General features: G+C 45.1%; 1 protein-coding gene across 3 annotated transcripts in view; it reads right to left on the reverse strand.

Annotated features, from left to right (window-relative positions):
* The window catches only part of CPNE7 (copine 7), a 1,149,025-nt gene that overhangs the window by 99,408 nt on the left and 1,028,486 nt on the right, over nucleotides 1-21,131 (reverse strand). For all 3 annotated transcript variants that reach the window (XM_069635582.1, XM_069635584.1, XM_069635583.1), the window contains one exon: nucleotides 2,559-2,613. In XM_069635582.1, the coding sequence (XP_069491683.1) occupies nucleotides 2,559-2,613 (55 nt within the window). The remainder of the gene's footprint in view (nucleotides 1-2,558; nucleotides 2,614-21,131) is intronic.

The raw sequence follows: 21,131 nt of genomic DNA on the forward strand, positions 1-21,131 counted from the left end.
TCCCCCCTCTGCTCCCTCCTACCACTCACCATCCTCCTTGCTCCTCCTCCTTCTCTCCTGCCTCCCCTGAAGGAGTCACCAGAGTTGTCAATTCCATGAAGGTCTCTTCCAAACAGGTTGCCCCATGCTCTTGCAGAACCATCAAGCACAACATCTCCTCTCTCACCCCTGCTCTTGCTGATCTCTGCAACCACTTCTTTGCTACTGGTTCTTTCCCATCCTACCTCAAGCACTCCCTGGTGCGCCCCCTCCTTAAAGAACCCTCTGCAGAGCCCTCCTGCCCAGCCAACTACCCCCCCATTTCCATCACGGGAAACTGCTTGAGAAGTTGGCCCTCCACCAACTCAACTGTCATACCAAACTTGTTGGAGGTCTACACGACCACCAGTCTGGATTCCGAGCATCCAGAGGCACGGAAACTGCTCTTCTGAACACCTGTGAAGAATTGCTTGCAACCTTGGATTCCAACTCCCTTGCTGTACTCATCCTCCTTGATCTCTCTTCTGCATTTGACACGGTGAACCATTTCATCCTCATTATAAGGCTCCATGATACCCTTGGTTTCTCAGAGCGGGCATTGGACTAGCTTACCTCCTTCCTAACAGACCGTACCTCCCAAATCATTCTGGGCACTTTCTCCTCCCCTACTTCCACCTCCACCTGTGGCTTCCCCCAGGGCTCCATTCTTTCGCCCTGGCTCTTTAACATATACCTTTCTATGCTGGCACGTCTCATTTACTCCTTCTCCCCCAACTTCCAGTGCTACACTAACAATACACAACTTCCTACTGACGCCCTTGCACCTTCCTTCATTCCCGACTGCCTCTCAGCTATCCAGGCCTGGTGCACTGCTAATGACCTCTGCCTGAATGCCAGCAAAACAGAGATTCTCCCTAATGGGTCCCCTGTACCCTACTTCTTCCCTTCAGTCTGGCAGTCCTCCATGGGCTCTCCCCCTGCCCCCGCCTCTAAAGCCTCTAAAGCCACCAATCTCAGAGTCATCTTCAACTCCTCCCCTTTCCTTCATCCCTCATATTCAGGACATTGTCAAGAAGTCCCGCTTTCAGCTCTTCTCTAAGGAACTCTACCCTTTCTCACCTTCCCCCAAAGACTCAATGTTACCGTGCTCTGTTCCTCTCTAGGCTAGACTATTGCAATAGCCTCTTCCTTAATCTTCATTCATCCACCCTGCGACCCCTCCAGCTAACCCAGAATAGAGCAGAGAGACTTATCCTTGGCCTCAAACAAAGGGAGCGCATCTCTCCTGCCCTACAAAGCCTTTACTGGCTCTCGGTCTCAGCACCAATTAAATTCAAATCCCTCTGTATCATCCACAAGGCTATCTGGGTCGGGGACCACTCTACCTTTAATGGTTCCTGCCCAAATGCTACCATTCTAAACCTGTGCGTTCCTCTGGCACCAACCCTCTGTGTGTGAAGCCGTTTGCTTAACAGAGAGTGGTGGTCAATCACTTTCCTTCAGCGGGCTCCCTTCGGTGGAATAGCCTCCCTCTCCCTCTGCAAATTGAGCAGACCTCCTTAAATTCCGAAAAAGCTGCAATACCTTTCTCTTTACCTCTTCCTTCTCCTCCTCTCTTCCTTGCTAATCATACAGTAGCGTGATTGATGTACAGGGCCCTTATGTGTCCTCGGGGCCCTGACTGCCCACATCTCTCATCCCAGCCGCTGTCTTTTTTACTGCACTTACTTAGGCTCCCACGGGAGGTTGCACTTACGCTCTTCTCTTCTTCAGCACTTCACCCGAGCACTTCTCTGTGAGTACCAAAGCACCTATCCCTTACGCACCTCCCCTCTGAACTTGCACGTTCTGAACATTCACAAGGCAAAGTAGGTTTGTCTCCCCTCCCTGTTATTCTCATTATTTGTTTGAACTATTAATTCAATTATTTATCTTTGTTGCAATTCATTGTCTACCTTCCCCTGTCCCCACCCTCTTGCCCTGTGGGCACTTTGAAACAGTTTTTGCTAATTGTATAAGCACCTACCAAATGACCAATAAATAAATAAATAAATAAATAAAATAGCTCATTGGGGTAGACCCTCTACCTGGATACCAGTTCCCCTGAACTTGGTCAAAGAATCAGTGAAACCTACCTTTCCTTTCCCCCTCTGCTGATTAAGAAGGGCAAACTGGAAGGTGCTTTTTAGTATCTCGTGAAACAGGCTTTGTTAGATGGGGAGGGACCCTGGGGGATTCCCGTATACTTATTTATTTATTTAATTTATTTATAAAGTGCTTGACCAAAAGCCCTGAGGCATGAGATCACTGAGACTGACAAACAACACGCAACATATCAAAACAGGCAAGGGATCAGAGATCAGGCCCTACTTGATAGTTCTCTATTTCATTCAAAGAGGAACGTTTTCAGTTTGGGTAGCACATAACGTAGTTTGTGGGCACCCCTGCTCCACTGATGCCCTGGTGGTCGTACAGTACACCCATTGCTGCCTCATCACAATGATCCATTAAATGTAAATAAAGCATGGCTTCCCCTTCTTTCCCCCACCCTTTTATTCTTAGTATAAATGGCTTCTTACCTCATATTTTGGAGGAATCCTGGCGCCGAATCCTAAAGCTGAGAATTTCTTGTCACTGAAGGGAAAGGAAAGAAAAACATAAGCAAAACGTTAACCGAGTGCAAAGTAGAGTGTGGGAAGAACCAAAGGGTACTTAGCTCAACATGGCTGGCCTGGGGCATGGATGTTCTTACAAAGGTCTTCTCCATCTGTGCTGCATATCAGGTGTATCCAACTGCATACCTCGAGGGCCAGAAACATGTCAGATTTTAAGGATATTGCTCATTAATATTCATGAGCTAAATTTGCATAAAATGATTCTAAAGGTATGCAGATTACTTCTCATGAATATTAATGAGGGACAACATGAAAACAAGTCAGGATTCTAGCCCGAGGCCTGGAGGTGGACAATCCTGCGGTATACGGTGTGGAGGCCTGTGGTGTACGGATCACAATGGATGACAGCTAGATGAATGTTTCTCAGCTGGTAACCTGACTGCAACACAGTGGGTTCTGACCAAGGTACTGGAGCTTTTAAGCGTCTGTAAGGATTTGGGATGAATTAACTGCAACTTTAAGATTTTCCTAGACCCATTGGCATGAAGAAAGGAGTAGTAGATCCCCAATGTCATCTCACGACAACTGGATGGGATATCAAGGCAGCAGATGAACAACATGGCAACTGAAGAATGGAAGCCACAGCAAGAAGAGAGGACACTAAGCCTCTAGAATGCTCCTGTACCCAATCTTCCCTGCTCATTTCTGAACTCCCACCCTCAGGACAAGCAGTCCCCTTCTAGTTAGCCCTGATCCCATGCCCTAGAGTTCTCACCGGTGTGATATGTCTGAATGAGGAATGTAAGATAAGTTATCCACCAAACAAAAGTAATACCCTTATCGTCCTAACCCCGATACAGCCCTTCCCAGTTGTGTTCGGGCAAACCACCAATCAGAAGGCTGGCTGACAGGACAGCACATCTGAAAGTCAGGTAGGGCGGGGTAGAGATAGTGACCTAATTTCGCCAAAGTCACGGAAATAGCATTGTGAACCCTCTTCTACCCTAATGACACCTGAGGAAGTGGCAGCACGTGAACATTGACCCTGACAGTGGTTGATTGTCTGTCACGATTACACTCCCCAGACGGTTAATTAGCAGTGACTGGTCTCAACCACAAACACTCAGAGAGTAAAACTAGCAAAAGCAAAGATGTTACCTAATTTAAAAGATCAATAGACTATTTCCTCTAATCAGGCCCTAGCCGTCCTTTAATGATGTGTCTGAGAAACAAGAGACATGAGACTTATGCGTGGCTTTTCCCCAGTCTTGCTTTCCCCAGCCTTGCTTTCCCCAGCTTTGCCAGCTTTGTAAAGGCACTGGTATTTCCAGATTTCTCAAAAACTGGGCCCAAATGTGTTTCCTCCTGACCCAGATCGCATGCCAATCTCTCCCTCCTGCCATCCTCAGGCCACTTCCAAGCGCTGAAAGGGAAGCAGGCAAAAGGGGAGCCGGAAGGATGGAGAAAAGGAGGGGTGAGGTGGGAGGAGAAATCAGCGGGGTAACATCTGGTCAGAATCTGCTTACATACATTTATATATTTGTTTGCGTACCTTAGTATGGTTTGTGTACTTTTCAGGCCACACCCATCCTGAAGGCTTATGCCCCCAAATGAAGGCCCCCCTCGATTTCTTACACCACTTAAAGCCCTAATTACACCCATTATGATGGAGAGACGTTTCCTGCGTGCAACGTTCGAAAAAGACTGTGGTTCAACTACAGAGGTTGGGGTGGTTTGTGTTAAGGAATAATCACCACCCTCCCCCGCTGCGTATTCACCCCAGCATCCTTACTGTTAGCTGTGATTTCAAACGGGTGAATTCAACAGCAGGGGCTTTTCCCCCCGACCAATTCATATCTCCCTCTAAATTCCAAATTGTGGTTTGTTCACAGGCTACTTTTGTGTGTACTTGGGTCACGTGGGTTAACCAGATGCCGGAAGGTGGGCTGTGGCCTAGGCCTCTCCCCAGGGCTGGACTGGCCTATGGGGAACTCTGGAAATTTCCTGGTTCCCTTTTGCGTGATATTTCCACATTTTCTCATAGGAAAAGAGTTGGGCCTGCTGAAAATGGGTAAGATGGGGCCTCTCAGAAATTTTTTTCCAGGGCCTCATTTAGATCCCAGTCCCCCCCCTGCCTCTCATACCCATCGCGATGGTTCAGTGAACAAAATAAATCCTGCTGAACTGATTTTTAAGAATCCAAAACAATGTCTCCTACTTAAATCTGAAAACTCCTGCCACAAACGTTCCTTTGAATGTGCATTCAAGTGTTAAATCATTGCCCAGACAGCAAAGAATTCTTCCCATTTACACAGTGTGAAACTTAAAACGTTTGACTGTGTTTTTTTTGGTGCCGGGATCCAAAAATAAAACAATCACTGGAAGAAGAGCAGAAATGCAAATGCTATCTTCTGTCAAGTAATTTCTTCACATTGTCCTCCAAGAGCCTGCAACAAAGCGGGGTTCAGCTAATTGCACTTGCTGCAAGAATCAGCCCTCAGACTGGTATTTTAATCCGTGTAATTTGCCTCGTCGCTGGATGTTTTAGGACAAAGGAAATAATGACTTGAAATAAGACAGAAGCTGCCGCTCTCCCTTCAATTCCTGGTATTGTTTCCCGGCCACTTGGCGCGGCGCGGCGGCGGGCTCTCTTTGGCCGGCGCGCCACTGATCTGCTGCTATAGACTGCGGCAGCGGAAAGCATCTGCAATTTGTGCTTGCGTCGCCTCACGACATGTGTCGATTCATTGACCTGAAAGTGATAATCAAAAGTAAAAAGTTTTCAATGGTTTTAGGGCCTCATTCGTAGTTTGGCAGATTTGTCCCTTCTAGTTTGTGGTGAGCAAGACAGTTCTTGCAAAACTCAAACACCCAGAATGTTGGGTGGTTGGAGTCCGACTAATAGTTTGAGGGTCACAAAATGCTCAGGTTAGGGACTTGCTACTTTTGGGGGAGTTTGGCCACCCCTTCTCATATTAGAGTAGCTGATAATTTGCAGAATTCCAAACGTTGATATCCAACTCAATATAATATGCTTTACTGTGTGTGAGATTACCCCGAAACAGCGCATAAGTCGAATACTGTGTTTTACTGTTACCGCTTGACTCATAGTGGTGTTCTAAGAGGATTCATGAGCCAAAAACTGACCTCGCGTGCCATGTGATCTTGGCCATATTTGTTGTATTCCTGTAAAAGGAATAAGGGCCTGATTTTTTTTTTTTTTAAAGCATTTTACAATGGCGTAAACCGGGCCCTAAATTTATTCATAGAGTACTTAGTAATATTTTCTGGTAGCCAATGATGTTTCTTTTCAATACAGCTTTATTGAAGTTAGAGTAGAACAAATACAACACCTGGTATGGGTCATTTTGTAATCCTCTGGAGTGTTAAAGCACGTGTAAAAGCCTCCATATATAAAGTTATATGTATCTTTTTTACGCATCTCTTATCACTTTTGGAATGATCCGGCTGACGGAGTTGGAATGCAGAATGAAAGTTATGCTTCCACCTGCCCCATCCACTCCGCCTCCAAAAAGTAATCCTTCCACGTCTGCATCTGATGTTGCTGTTGATGTGAATCCATTGAAACCCTATGGAATCAGTCGCCATGTAACACCTGCAAAGAGCGGGCGGGCCCCATAGGAATCCATTCTAGGTGCCTCGCTCCCTGCAGACATGCTAAGAGACACTTACACTTGGCTTTACATAAATGTGTTGCACGATGTGCAAATAATAAACAATACACGGTGGCAGATTGCAATGCTCATAAGTGCACACATTTGTGTTCTACTTCCGTCTGATGTTGTTTTTTGTCACCCTGTGAGAAACTTGAAACCAAAAGTTCATTTATCCTGCGGCTCGCTTCATGGTATTAAACAGGCAGAGCCGGCCCGAGGCATGGGCCTTCTGTGCCGTTGCCCCAGGCCCATGTCTTGGGGGCCCCTCAGCTACCTGCTGCCATGAGTATAAGAAGTAACAATGCCTGGGCTGCTTCCAGACACAGGGCTTTTCTTGTTATGGCTCCATGAGTATAAGAAGTAACAATGGCTGGGCTGCTTCCAGACACAGGGCCTTTCTTGTTATGGCTCCATGAGTATAAGAAGTAACAATGCCTGGGCTGCTTCCAGACACAGGGCCTTTCTTGTTATGGCTCCATGAGTATAAGAAGTAACAATGCCTGGGCTGCTTCCAGACACAGGGCTTTTCTTGTTATGGCTCCATGAGTATAAGAAGTAACAATGCCTGGGCTGCTTCCAGACACAGGGCTTTTCTTGTTATGGCTCCATGAGTATAAGAAGTAACAATGGCTGGGCTGCTTCCAGACACAGGGCTATTCTTGTTATGGCTCCATGAGTATAAGAAGTAACAATGCCTGGGCTGCTTCCAGACACAGGGCTTTTCTTGTTATGGCTCCATGAGTATAAGAAGTAACAATGGCTGGGCTGCTTCCAGACACAGGGCTATTCTTGTTATGGCTCCATGAGTATAAGAAGTAACAATGGCTGGGCTGCTTCCAGACACAGGGCTTTTCTTGTTATGGCTCCATGAGTATAAGAAGTAACAATGGCTGGGCTGCTTCCAGACACAGGGCTTTTCTTGTTATGGCTCCATGAGTATAAGAAGTAACAATGCCTGGGCTGCTTCCAGACACAGGGCTTTTCTTGTTATGGCTCCATGAGTATAAGAAGTAACAATGCCTGGGCTGCTTCCAGACACAGGGCTTTTCTTGTTATGGCTCCATGAGTATAAGAAGTAACAATGGCTGGGCTGCTTCCAGACACAGGGCTTTTCTTGTTATGGCTCCATGAGTATAAGAAGTAACAATGGCTGGGCTGCTTCCAGACACAGGGCTATTCTTGTTATGGCTCCATGAGTATAAGAAGTAACAATGCCTGGGCTGCTTCCAGACACAGGGCTTCTCTTGTTATGGCTCCATGAGTATAAGAAGTAAAGGGGCATTTTATTCTGAAACCAAATCTGTCTTCGAAGACAACTAAAATATGTTGACAAAAAAAGAGCTGTGGACTATCTCGATAGTATTCATATGTCTGCATTTGGTGTGTTAAATAAAAGATTTTGGGGAGGATGTCCCATTTCACTCGCATCCTATAAAGCATGCCTTTGTCAAACAACGCAAAATGTTGCTTTTTCACATTATCTTTTGTTATAATGAAGTCCTGAAAGACAGCCTATAAGCCATGTTTAAATCATATTGTGGAATTGCATTCTGGTATTTGTAGTCTTCAAAATGGGATGAAAATAACACAACATTTGTCCACCTTTTGTTTGACATATTTCTATAAGGATTTCCGTATTACTGCAGTACTTTAATTATGATGTGTGTACTTTTCAAGTCTGATTTATAAACAAAGTATTGTTGAAAGCCAAACATCGTGGTGAGGAGGGGAAGGATCAGAGGGCACAGTTGTTGTGATGTTTTGCCAGGTCCATGGATGTGGGAAGAGAGGTTGCTGGACTGAATGTGTTCTACCTGGCCCTGTGCTCATTTTCAGGATACAAGTTGAGATTACACGTGGGTTGACAGCTCCCACTTTTTTCAAGGTGCCGTCTCCATCCCCCTTGGATGTTTTTGAGGGCAGCGTGCAAAAAACCTTGTTTGCTCACGCTTTTGCCCACCAGGATTTGAACACACTAACCCACAAAACCACATGAAAGTGTCATCAAACACATGTTTTGTATTGGTATTTTGCTTTCCATAGAATATTTCAATACTATTTTCTGGGTTAAAAGGGTACACACCTTTTATACTTTGGAGACGTGTTCTAGGAAAATCTCCTCTAGCTGTTGATTTTCTCTGGGTATTGATCATTAATTTTGTGAAATACAGTGCTAATTTCTATTCAGAATGTTCTTTTATTAGGAAAGACGAGCTGAATTACATTTGCGTATTTCACTTTAGGATGGAATCAGTCCGTGAGCATATATCTATGATCCCCACCCTTTCTTTCTGGACTTGAGCCCTATTGATGACATTTGAAGACCTGCGGAATTGCTTACTCTGACTGCCTGCGTTTATTCCCATTAAATAGTCTTTGTTACAATTGCACTATCCTGAAGCAAAAGCACTTTGCCCTGTCTGGCCCAGGTCCAATGCCTGCCCTTACATCCTTGGAACGTGCAGTCACAATAGGTATGTTTGGATCTTCATTACTCTTTGTCGTGCTCTTCCTCGTCACAGTACTTTCTTTTGAGTGACCCATCTCTAGAAATGATTCAGCTCAATCGATCAGCTACTCCAAAAGTATCCTCACTCCTGATATTGCTACAACCATAATATTAACCGTTAAAATTCAGATATTGAACATTAGTTTATTTGATGCCCACAGATATTGACTTATTTTGTGACATCATTTTCTGCCATGCAAATAAAGGGGCCCCACAAATATTTTTCCACCAAGGTCCCTCAAATCCTACGGCTGGCCCTGCGACCAGTTACTCCCTTTTAAGTTCCTTTACCTCCCTATGGGTATCAGACTTTGCATCCAATGGGTGACAGCCTCCTCCCAGTTCTCACTTCTGTGGAATGGGACCAAACATGCTGCTCATCCATCCTCCTAAACCTCTCCTTTCTCCAGCAAAGGATTTGGATATGGTGTTAATGGCTCCATTTAAATGCTGGGATGCACCAACTGCCCACCCCATCTTTACAAAGTGAAATCTCCAAAAGTCAAAAGGCCTTCTGCAGAGTGCCCCTTGATTGTTCTGCGTATCAGACAGTAGTTTCTCATTTGAAAAGCAAGCCACAAGACGACATTCTCATTCATCAGGCTAGCAAATGGTTGTTGCTAGCACCCAGGTCCATATCAGCCCTGTCCTCTTTTGAATTTGATTATAGGCTTTTATGGAGCATCTTCAACCCCTGGATGATCTCTTGATGCAGAGATTGCTGCCATGGCTGTTTGCACTGTTGATCCTCTGAATAGTTTCACTTGGTTTATTGGTTAGAGAGCCTTCTCCTCAAGTGCTTTCATGTAATGTAATTTAAAGGGGTCTTATATAGTGCAACTTCTACCAATTTGGTGGCCGCTTGTCAGTCACATCAGCGTTACTCATTTCTCCACCTTGTCATTTCCTACATCACGTTTTAAGAAGACGTCTGTGTTATCCGGAATCTGGACTTTCTTGGACATAACAAGACATCAATCTAGCTGCTTCAACTCCTCCTTAACCCTGCACCACGCATTGCTACACACACTCCTCAAGATGCACATTTCCCCTATTCTCATGAAATTACACTGGCTGCCAATGACTGCTAGAGGTAGGTTGAAGAAACTGATCTTGGTACACAGACTGTTGTGTGGTGAGGCCTCAACCAGCCCACTTTATCCGATTTAATGATACATCCCGGCTAGGAATCTCAGGACTAAGAATATGTTCCTGGTCTCTGCACCTTTTTTCAAAAACCCAGGAGCCCTAATTCACTCCTTCAAAGTTTTGGCAACATCTCTCTGGAATAGCCTTACTTTTGAAATCCGAAACACTAGCTCTCTCATTGAATCAAGAAAGATGCTAAACACATTTCTCTTCTGATCGGTAATGAACAAAAATATCGAATCTAAAATGCTGAATGCACGTTTAATGTGCATTAGGCGTAGCAGATTAGATCTTTTGCCCATAATACTGAACAGGGGAGCGGGGGTTGCCGGGGTGTTCCCAGCTCCCCCAGTTTGGTATTATGGGCTGCAGGATTTGCAGCGGTGTCCCCCACATACATTAAAGGCAGTGCGGGGGAAAACGGGCGAAATCCCAAAAGATCAAATTACAAAATACGGGCAAGTGGTCTCTGTGATTTTGTAATTCAATCTTTTCGGATAGGTTTTTTTCATGTACATCCCTTCTGATCCACACTTTTCTTTTCCACACAGTCTGGTTGTTCAGAGCTCATAGAAACCCGATGGGTGGTTATCATTGATACTAATACTTCAAACACCCAAAAAGAGCTCTTTAAAATCTTGAATGAAATAAAAGATCCACCTGGCTGCAGCAACATGCCAATACCATTGAAGAAACTATGCAATGATCTAGCAGACCACTTCAAAAACAAAATCATTACCATCAAACAGACCATACAAAGCAGACCATTCGAGCAGAATATGGAACACACCTACCCCTATGAGGAACGCCCAAACAAACTACGAAGCTTCCCCATAATATCAGTTGAGACATTCATCAAACTGGTAAATCAAAGCAACAAAACAGTTTCCCCCGTGGATCCCTGCCCCCCAGACATATACAAATCAATCCTCTCACAAGGAACACCAATTGAACACCCATGGAACACCTCAGGAACATCTTCAACCTCTCAATTTCAGCGGGAAAAGTGTCACAATCCTTCAAATCAGCAGACATCAGGCCGCTCCTCAAAGATACAACAGGAAACGTAGAAGACCTCTCCAATTACAGACCCATCTCCAACCTCCCGTACCCAGCTAAACTGCTTGAAACATACATATACAGAACTACCCAAGAATTCATAGATGAGCATCGCCTGCTAGACCAGGCACAAGTAGGCTTCAGACCAAGTAGAGGAACGGAATCAGCACTTCTCTCAATATGGGATTACCTAAAGGCAAACACAGATTCAGACAATAGTACCGCTTTGATACTTCTAGACCTCTCTGCGGCGTTCAACAAAGTTAACCACGACATCCTCATCACGAGATTGGAAGAAATTGGAATCATCGACCATGCCTTACTATGGATCAAATCCTTCCTAACAAACAGAACAGATGCCATATGGATCAAACCTTTCAAATCCTACCCAAGAGAATCCTCATGCAGGGTACCACAAGGATCATCCTTCTCCCCGTTATTATTCAGCATCTACCTGTCTCAACTAATCAAGATCATCAAAAGACACGGCCTCACCTGTTACAACTACGCTGACGATACACAAACAGTCTACAAAATACAAGAGATTTAAAAAGACAACACAACATTAGGGAACTGCCTCCGTGAAATATACAACTGGATGAAATCAAACTACCTCATACTCAACCCAAGCAAAACAGAAATAATGATCATCACAAAAAATGGAGGAGACAACCACTACATCCCTTGGCCAGAGGAACTCGGTACAACCCCAGCCCCATTATCGATTGTAAAAAACCTGGGAGTCCTGATGGACAACAAACTTACTATAGAGCCACAAGTAAACACTCTAATCAAGAAATGCTTCTTTATCCTGCGAGCGGTAAAAAGTATCCTACTGTTCCTGTCATTTTCCAACAAAACACTTACAGTCATTGCTCTCGTCATGTCCAGTGTAGACTACACCAATAGCCTTTATCTGGGCATGCCTGAATGACTTCTAAAAAAACTATAACACATGCAAATTGTGGCGGCCAGACTGCTCCTTAAACTACCCTGGAGAGAACACATCACACCAGCGCTGAAAACACTACACAGGCTACCAATAAAACAGCGAATCAAGTTCACATCAATGTGCATAACGCACAGAGCAATTCACAACCAAGGTGCAGAGTTCCTTAGAGAATTAAGCCTACACCGCCCTACAAGGGCGCTCAGATCAAGCAGCAACATCCGTTCGGAACCAAAACCCTACAACAAAAGAACATTCAGAGGTTCTTCTTTCTCTCACCTCACCCTAAAAACCTGGAACGAGCTACTAAAGAACATATGTAACACAAGAAATCACCTACTATTCAGAAAATGCCTCAAATCCTGGTTTTTCATGACATAACTAGAAGAACGACTATGTAGGAATATACACAGCTGAAACAACGCTGAGAGAAGAAAGCAATCCTCCCAATCCCCTAAGCTTCCACCCATAAACAGAAGTTAAGGAGAACAATCTAAGGCAAATCAATTTACCAACTGAGAGATAGATATGATAGGACGATACCAAAGAAAGATCATAGATAGGTTGGTATGGAAGGGCAAGGATGATATATCAATAACACCTTGGCCTACAAACTATACACAGTCAACAATGGACCACCAATAGAAAACAGATAGCAAGGGAGTGGCTGATTGCTAATTACAACACCAGTACCAGAGTGGGAGACTATACACGCCCCTAGCTATTACACTAAGTTCAAAACAACACATCTGGGCCACACCATCACTCATAACAATTAGACGCAGAGGAAAGAAAAAAGTGAAAAATATGCCTACCTATAGGACAGCCAGATACATAGAACAAGAATTATAAGAGCTAGGAGACATACAACCCACTAACCCTATTCTCAAATCACTGGATACCTAACTCACACGAAAATTGACACAACCACTTCTCTCTCAGCAAACTGCATGCACTTCACCATGCCGCAACAACAAACAAACACATAAACCACACCAACAGCACATGAGGTCTCGCATCGGTCCAATATTTGCACCAAAGTTAAGCGCACTGTAAAAACCGAACTGAAGCTGTCAACGGCACACCACTTTATCACTTTCTATTCCCTCTTCCCCCCTTCTTGTTTGCTGATCTGCCTGGGGACCAATTCCATTGGTGACGGTGTGGGGTACAAATAACTTTAACATTAATATTAACATATCAAATGAAAAAATCCGATTGATTGCGCTTACCAAGGTCCTTCCACACTGACAATCTTCGTCATGTCTTCTTTAAGTAATTGCATAGGTGGAGGATGTGCACTGGTGAGTAGGACAGTAGAATTACAGTCGTTCTTGAAGCTCAAGCCAGATCACTTAGGGTGGTCACAGCTTTGGGCTTGGAGAGGGGCATGGCAAATCCCACCCTGTACCGCCTCCTTATGGTTCCTGGCTCTGGCAACATTGCCCTGGTTTACGGGGTTGCCGAGACCGGCCAAAGACAGGGCTTTGGCACAACCTCTAGTAGTCAAAGTGCCAGGATTTCTTTGGTTTGCACAGCACCAGTACGCTTCCAAATACATTCCATCTGCAGTAAATGTCCACTTTGTCTAACGACAGTATATTGACATTGACAATCTAAGTATATTCCAAGTTTGACAACCACTCTCCATTCCAGTTTGACAACCCCAGCATATTCTCTGTGTTCTAATTTGCAATAAATATCCAGTCTGTACAATTCCAGTAAACCTCCAGTTTGACAGCTAACATGTTCACATTATGTTCCCATTAATATTACACATATTGCCAGTTCTGACCGCGCTGGTATATTCCAAAATTCGAAAAGCCTAGTAGACCTCAGCTTCACAACAGCACTGTATACCCAATTAGACAAACCAGCATATTTAAAATGTGCACAACTCCATTATATTGTAAGAGTCACTCTATACAACCAGTGTGCAAAATTCCAATTTAACAATACCAAAATACTTCCAGTTTGAAACCCCAGAATATTCCCAGTTCACACAATTATAGTGCACTTCCAAATTGGTCATCCCAGTTCACTCCCAAGTTTCACAATCCCAATACACTCCCAATTAGCACATTCCCAGCATACTCGTCAGTTGTCATTCACAGCATGCTGCCTGTTTTAAAAACCCTGTGGTTTTTGCAGTTTGACATTCTTGTATGCTCCCAGTTTGTAAACTCCTTGTATATTCACAGTGTCTGATTACTAGTATAGTTCCAGTCGGACAACACAAGTATGCTTTCAATTCAGAGAATTTTAGTATACTCCCAGTTTACTGTTCTACAGTTTCATTAAACTCCCACTTTGACTAGTAACCCACAATAGCAAACATTTGACAAATACAGAATATCCCCAGTGTGTGCAATCCCAGTGCACTCCCAGTTCGTCTTCTCATTCCACTGCCAGTTTGACAGTCCCAATGTCCCAGTGCACTCCAGTTTGCACAATGCCATCACAGTCCCAATTTGGCGCAACCCAATTTGAACAAATCCAGTATATAACTACAACTTTCTTTATCGCAGTAGGTTTTGAGGTTGGCATTCCCAGTATAATACCAGTTTATAAAACCCTGATTTACTCACTAACAGCCCAGTATATTTGCAGTTTCGCTGTGTATATTGTTACACCATTATAGTATACTCCCATTTTGCAAAAAACAAGTATATTTCCAGTCTGCACAGCGTACTCAGATTTTGATTATGCCAGCAAACCTCTGCCTTGACAATACCAATACATTTCCAGTTTGCACAATCTCTGATATGCAATCCCACTATAGCCCTAGGGATTATGCATTCTGATCACGTTACCAATTTCACAATTCCAGTAACTTTCCAGTTTGACAATCCAGTATATTCCCAATTTGACAACTAAGGGCCTGATTCATGGATTTTTTTGGGCAGTGCAAAATGATTTCCACTGGTGCAAAGTGACTTTGCACTACCAACAAACACCCGGATTCACAGAGCAGTGCAGAGTGTATTTTTGCCGTGCAAAGTGACTTTTTGCACTGCGCTAAATGGGCCTAATTCAAGATGCACAGAGTACCTTTGCAGTGCAAAGTGTCCTTGCGCTGCAAAAATACACTTTGCACCGCTCTGCGAATCAGGGTGTTTGTTGGCAGTGCCAACCTTGCACCAGCCTACACATTCCATGAATCAGGCCCCAAGAATACACCACTTTCCACAATTTGAGTATATTTTGAGTTTGCACACTCTTAATACTTTTTCATTTTGTACAATTCCAGTATATCAACAATTTTAAAATCCAGCACACAGAATTGCAGTATACTTCCATACAATTCTGCTATAATCCAAGATTGAAAACTCACAATACACATCTGCACAATCCCAGTGCACTCCTAAATCGCCAATGCCATTGTACTCCTAGTTGGCCCAACTTCACTGACCATCACCATTGGATTGGCCATCTCCATATGTTTCCACTTTGCCCAGTGCAAGTACAACCCTCCTTTCACAATCCTGATGTACTTCGAGTATGCACTTTTCCACAATTACAATATGATGCTATACCCCCGCTTTAAGAATCGACACACACACACCCAGGTTTTAAAATCCCAGTATGCTCCCAGTTTTACCTGTTCAGTTTGCGCAATGCAATTACACCCAGACGTACAACCGCAGCGTAACCTCACTCCAGTACTGTTAGGTCTAGACACTGCAAGTGTTTCCAATGTTTGAACGCTTCAAGAAATAATGGGAGGGGGCAGAGTTTTCTCTACAAGTACAGAAGGAAGTTACAAGCGGGTTGCAATTGACAAAACCAGGCGCATTTAAGTTTTGGTGTTGTGTTTAATGGTTGTTTGTCTTGTGGTTTGTATGTTTTAATGTCCCTAAACACTGTGGGTTGTCAATAAGTCAGATATGGCACAGTATTGCGCAAAAGTAACTTGAAAATAGTTTCATGGAATGCAAATGGTGCAAATTGCGCAAACAAAAGGAAAAGAGTATTAAACAGGTTACATGTTTATAACATGGTTTTAGAACTTTTTAGCTTAGCGCCCTGAGCGCCATTGTTTCTCTGTTTCCCCTCACCTCCCCTCCCCGGCATCCACTTCCTTGCTCCGGAGCCCTATCCCACCTCCCAGCTCACGCCCTTCCTCTGATTGGCAGTTGTCTGAGCTCTGTTGTGGCTACGGGCCTGCCGTGAGCTTCCTTTGCCATTTCTGGTGTCGTGCAGGCAAGGCAAACATCTAATTTGAGCCTCCTGTCCCCCATTGTTTAATTTAGAACTTGTTAGCTTAGTGCTCTCAGCGCCATTGTTTCTCTGTTTCCCCTCCCCTCCCTAGCATCCACTTCCTTGCTCTGGCTTCCTGTCCCACCTCCCAGCCTACCCCCTCCCCTGATTGGTGGTTGTCTGAGCTACGCTGTGGCTAGGTGCCTGCTGTGTGCTTCCTTCACCATTTCTGGCGTCGAGCAGGTGAGGCAAGCATCTAATTTGAGCCTCCTGGGCCCCATTGTTTGTTTTAGAACTTGTTAGCTTAGCACTTTTAGAGTCATTGTTTCTCTGTTTCCCCTCCCTTCCCCGGCCTCCACTTCCTTGCTCAGGCTCCCTGTCCCACCTCCGAGCCCATCCTCCTCCCCTAATTGTCAGTTTGCTGGTTATCTTTCACCCTCACAGGGCAGCCCTCTGCCCGGCAGCCCCTGCGGCTAAGGGCCCCAGGCAAGGGGCGGCTCCCTCAGAGGCGGCTCCAGCTAGTGTCTGCAGATGTCCGCAGGGGTAGCCAGTTGCCAGCCGTCATGCAGCAGCAACTAAACAAGGTAGGAGCTGCCCTGGTTAGTTATTAGAGCCTGCACTCTACCCTGACAACCCTGCCCCATAACATATTTCAGACATGCATTACGAAAGTGCTTGAAAAAAATGCCATCGTCAAACCTAGGCCTTTTTCCCCCTGCAGGACTCTCAGACTTAGGTGTGTTTATCTAGGTGTGTTCAAACAAAAATTGAATTGTGAAAGTATTTAAAATTGCTTTGTGAAACCTAGTCCTTTTCCCCCTCACAGGGCTCTCAGAATTAGGTGGATTTCTCCAGTATCTAAATATCACTGTGATAGTAGTGCCACTCTGTGGTCGATGTCTTAGCTAAACACTCTCTAGCAACTGGCTACCATTGTCTGAGTGCCTGTCATCTTGTCCAATTGTCAACTTGTCTCGTCTCTCTCTGTCTTGTCTGCTTGCACCCCACCCTGTGCTCTTCCCTAGTGTTCTCCCCTACCCCTCCCACTCCCTTCCTCTTCCCTCCTCTCCCTACCTACTCTATGGTGCTCTCTGTCTCTCCTATCTTATCTAACTGCTTCTCTATGGACTATCCCGCTCTCCTCACTAAGTCTGGTAGGAAGAAGGTTAAAAAGGATATTGTGGTCTCCAATCCAGGCCTCCCTATCGCTGACACCTTTACCAGTGCCGCCTCTAGGCAAACCTTCACCTACATCCTCTTTGTTGTTTCCTCTCCAGACCTATGGACTCCTCATATGGTCTCTGTGCTTTCTCCTTTCTCTTCTTCTCCCATCAATGGTGGCACCCGGTGAGAGGCCCTCCTGACCTCCTTCAATGCCTCTAAGGTCATCATCAATGTTTACTTGAATGGTACCGTCTTGGTCCAAGGCCCTCAGGCCAATCTTCTCCTCTTTGATAGATGATTCCCGTGCCTCATCAATTTCCTTCCTTCTCCTGCCGTCCCCTCTCTTCCCTCCACGTCTTCCTCGCCTTCCCCTGCTGTCTCCTCATTGGCTACCTTGCCCTCTCTTCCTTCGTCTCTACACCTCTGCAGGGCGTACCTCAGATCTGTACCCCTCCCCGGGAGTCTTTCAAGGACAACAACCTTCTCCATATTGCCACCCTTAACTCTCGCTCAGCTGTCAAAAACTACTCTGACATCTGCCGCCTCCTGGAGGAACTTGACCTCGATGTCCTCGGTCTTACCGAGACATGGTTCACGGCCAGCTCTGTCACAAGCTTTGACACTCTCCTCCCTGGTGGCTACAACACAAACTCCGCGCCCAGGTCCAACCGTGCCAAAGTGGGTGTAGCCCTGATCTTCCTCGAGTGGATTCCTGCCTCTGTCATTCCTACGCAGGCCTACTGCTCTTTTGAATGCCTCGTATGCAGGATCTCTCTCTCTCCTAGCCATTCCCTTATTGTGACTACTATCTACCGGCCACCTGGTCAGATCTCCTCCTTCATCTCTGAGACCTTTCCTCTTCCCTCCTGGTCTTGACCACTCAACTCCTCCTTCTTGGAGACTTAAACGTCCACCTAGATGCTTCCTGTCCTTCCTCTGGACTTTGCGTTACCTCTGAGACTCTCTCTCACTCTCTATTCTCCCCTCTGGCCTAACTTACTCTGCAGGGCACACTGTGGATGTTTTGATCTCCTCTGACCTTCCCCTCTCTATCCCTCTCACCACTCCTCTCTCCTGGAGTGGCCACTTTCTCCTCTCCTCTCAGCTCACACTCTCTTCCCCCCAGGCTAAGCCAATTCAAGCACTGCCACCCACCTTTTCAGTTATCCGACCCATGAAGCGTGTGTCAGTTGAGGCTTTCGCTGTCACATTCTCACCCCCTGCCCCTTTGGCTGACCCACACACTGACACAGCCCTTTCCATGCTCCACTCTGCTATATCTGATACTCTCAATGTTCTTGCCCCTGTCTCTACCCCAACTTTCAGTGCTATGCTGATGACACTCAGTTCATTTTCTGGCTACCTTCGGCCACCTCTTCTCCATCCCTCATCTCTGACTGTCTGTCTGTTCTCCAGGAATGGTGCGCCGCCAATGATCCTGCCTTAATGCCAGTAAGACTGAGATTCTCCTCATCGGCACACCCGTGCCCTCTTTTCCTGTCAATCTCTCGCTGGCCTCTCTTGGCCCTCTTCCTGCTCCCACTTGCGAGGCAAAAAACCTCAGGGTCATCTTCGATTCCACACTCTCTTTCTCTCCTCACATCTCAGATGTCTCTAAGAAGTCACACTATCAGCTGCACCTCCTCAGAGGTATTCTTCCTTTCCTCTCCTTCCCCCAGAAGCTCACTGTCTCCAGAGCTCTGGTTCTCACTAGGCTGGACTATTGCAACAGCCTTTTTCTAAATCTGCCTGCTACTACTCTCTGGCCTCTGCAACTCATCCAGAACAGGACTGCGACACTTTTCCTTGGACTCAAGCCCAGGGATTGTATCTGTCCAGGACTGAAATCTCTGCACTGGCTCCCGGTGGCTGCGAGGATTAAGTTCAACACCCTCTGATTGTCCACAAGGCCGTCTGGGGCCTAGGGCCTTCAATACCTTCACCTCTCTCTTCCTAAATATCTTCCTTCTAGAGCTCTTCGCTCATCCGCCTTCAACTCCCTCAGGGTCAGTCGCTTCTCCAAGCAACGAGTTGGTGGTAGATCTCTTTCTTTGGCTGGGGCCTCCCTCTGGAACAGCCTCCCTGCCTTCCTGAAACTTGAGGAGAACTATCTCTGGTTCCAGAAGTATCTCAAAACCTTCCTCGTTGCTTCTGCTTTCTCTCCTCCTGTCCTCTACTGAATTCCTGGATGAAACTGTACTGGTTACCTGGTCACCCTCTGTTCTCGGGCCCAGGTTCTCTCCCACACCAGTTACACACCTGCCCTGCCTCCCTGGCCCCCCGCACTTGGGGACTGTTCCTGTATCCCTACAGTCCCCCACCAGCACTTGACACCTGATGTCTGCACTTACCCTTGCACTTGCCACCAGCTAGCCCTACTTCTCTTACTGTTTTATTTATTCTATTAGCCCATGTACTGCACTGTCGCCACCCCCTCCCACTCTGCACTTTTTCTCTTCCCCCTTCCCCTGCACTTGCGTGATCTGTATGACACTTGGCCTAGTAGGATCGCTGTCTCTGTCTTACCTCTGTTCTCCCTCCCCTGCCGCATCGTGCATTGAAACACTTGTGTATAGGCGAGTTATAAATGCCATATCATATCATATCATATTGTGAAAATTTAAGTAAAGTGATGACCAAAAAAACAGGTTAAATGAATTGGGAGCAGATATTGCCCTATTACAAGAAACTCATCTGCTAGATTCAGATGCAGAGAAACTGAAACGGGGGTCGGTGGGGGGGGGTGTTTTTTGTGCTGCATGTACATCCAACTCAAGAGGAGTTTGCACTCTGATAAAAGGGACAATGAAGGAAGAATTCTTTGCATCATATTGAAAGTACAACATGTTTCGTATTGTATTTGCAATGTTTATGCACCAAGCGAAGGGGGTGGCCAATTACGTTTCACTCACTCTGTTTATACAGAATATAAGGCAATATAACATTGTCTTGGCGGGAGATTTTAATATTACCCTTGATCCAATGTTAGACAAAAGTGTAAACTCTGCAAATATGCAAAGTATGATGAAGCGAAAGGCTATGTCAAATTTTATGAAAGAATGTAATTTGCAGGATGTTTGGAGACTTCAACACCCCATGGCCAGACAATATACCTTCCATTCTGGTTGTCACAATATGTTCTCTAGAACTGATATGATACTGATTTCCGGTTTATGCACCCAGAATTACAAAGAAGGAGATATAAACACAATTTTGATTTCTGATCATGCCCCATTTTGGCTTGAAATGACTTTAGCATTCCCGCTACCAAAGACAAGCTCATGGAAAATGAATATCACACTACTTGATGATAATGAGATAGTCGACAAGATTGTGAAAGAAACAAGGTTTTTGTACAGATGAATTGGATGAATGAAGTAGGGGTGGAATGTGTATGGGAAGCTTTCAAATGCTACATGAGAGTCATATTAATTGGTCTCTCAAGTAAAAAGAAAATAGACAGGGAACAGGAAGTGAAGAAATTGAGAAAGGAGATCGAAGACATTGATAGACAGGCTATGAATATGTATTCTGCAGAATTGTACTGCGCTCTTGAAATAAAAATAAAAAAATAAAAAAGTTGGAGAAGGTAATTACGGAAAAGGCTGTTGTACTATTGTTCAAAACACAAAGCAATTATTATGAGGGAGGAGAAAAGTGTGATTGCCTGTAATTGCACTGTCATAAGGTGATGGAAAGTGAAAAATCCATAAATGCAATTGAAGGCTTGTCGGGAGTTATAACATTTGAGCCGACTCAAATCAACAGGGAATTCAAAGAATATTATACCAACTTATACACTTCAGAGGTACAGAAAAACCCAGAACTCA

This window comes from Ambystoma mexicanum, chromosome 1q (genome assembly GCF_040938575.1).
Source record: "Ambystoma mexicanum isolate Mex_15411 chromosome 1q, UKY_AmexF1_1, whole genome shotgun sequence".
NCBI classification, from domain to species: domain Eukaryota; kingdom Metazoa; phylum Chordata; class Amphibia; order Caudata; family Ambystomatidae; genus Ambystoma; species Ambystoma mexicanum.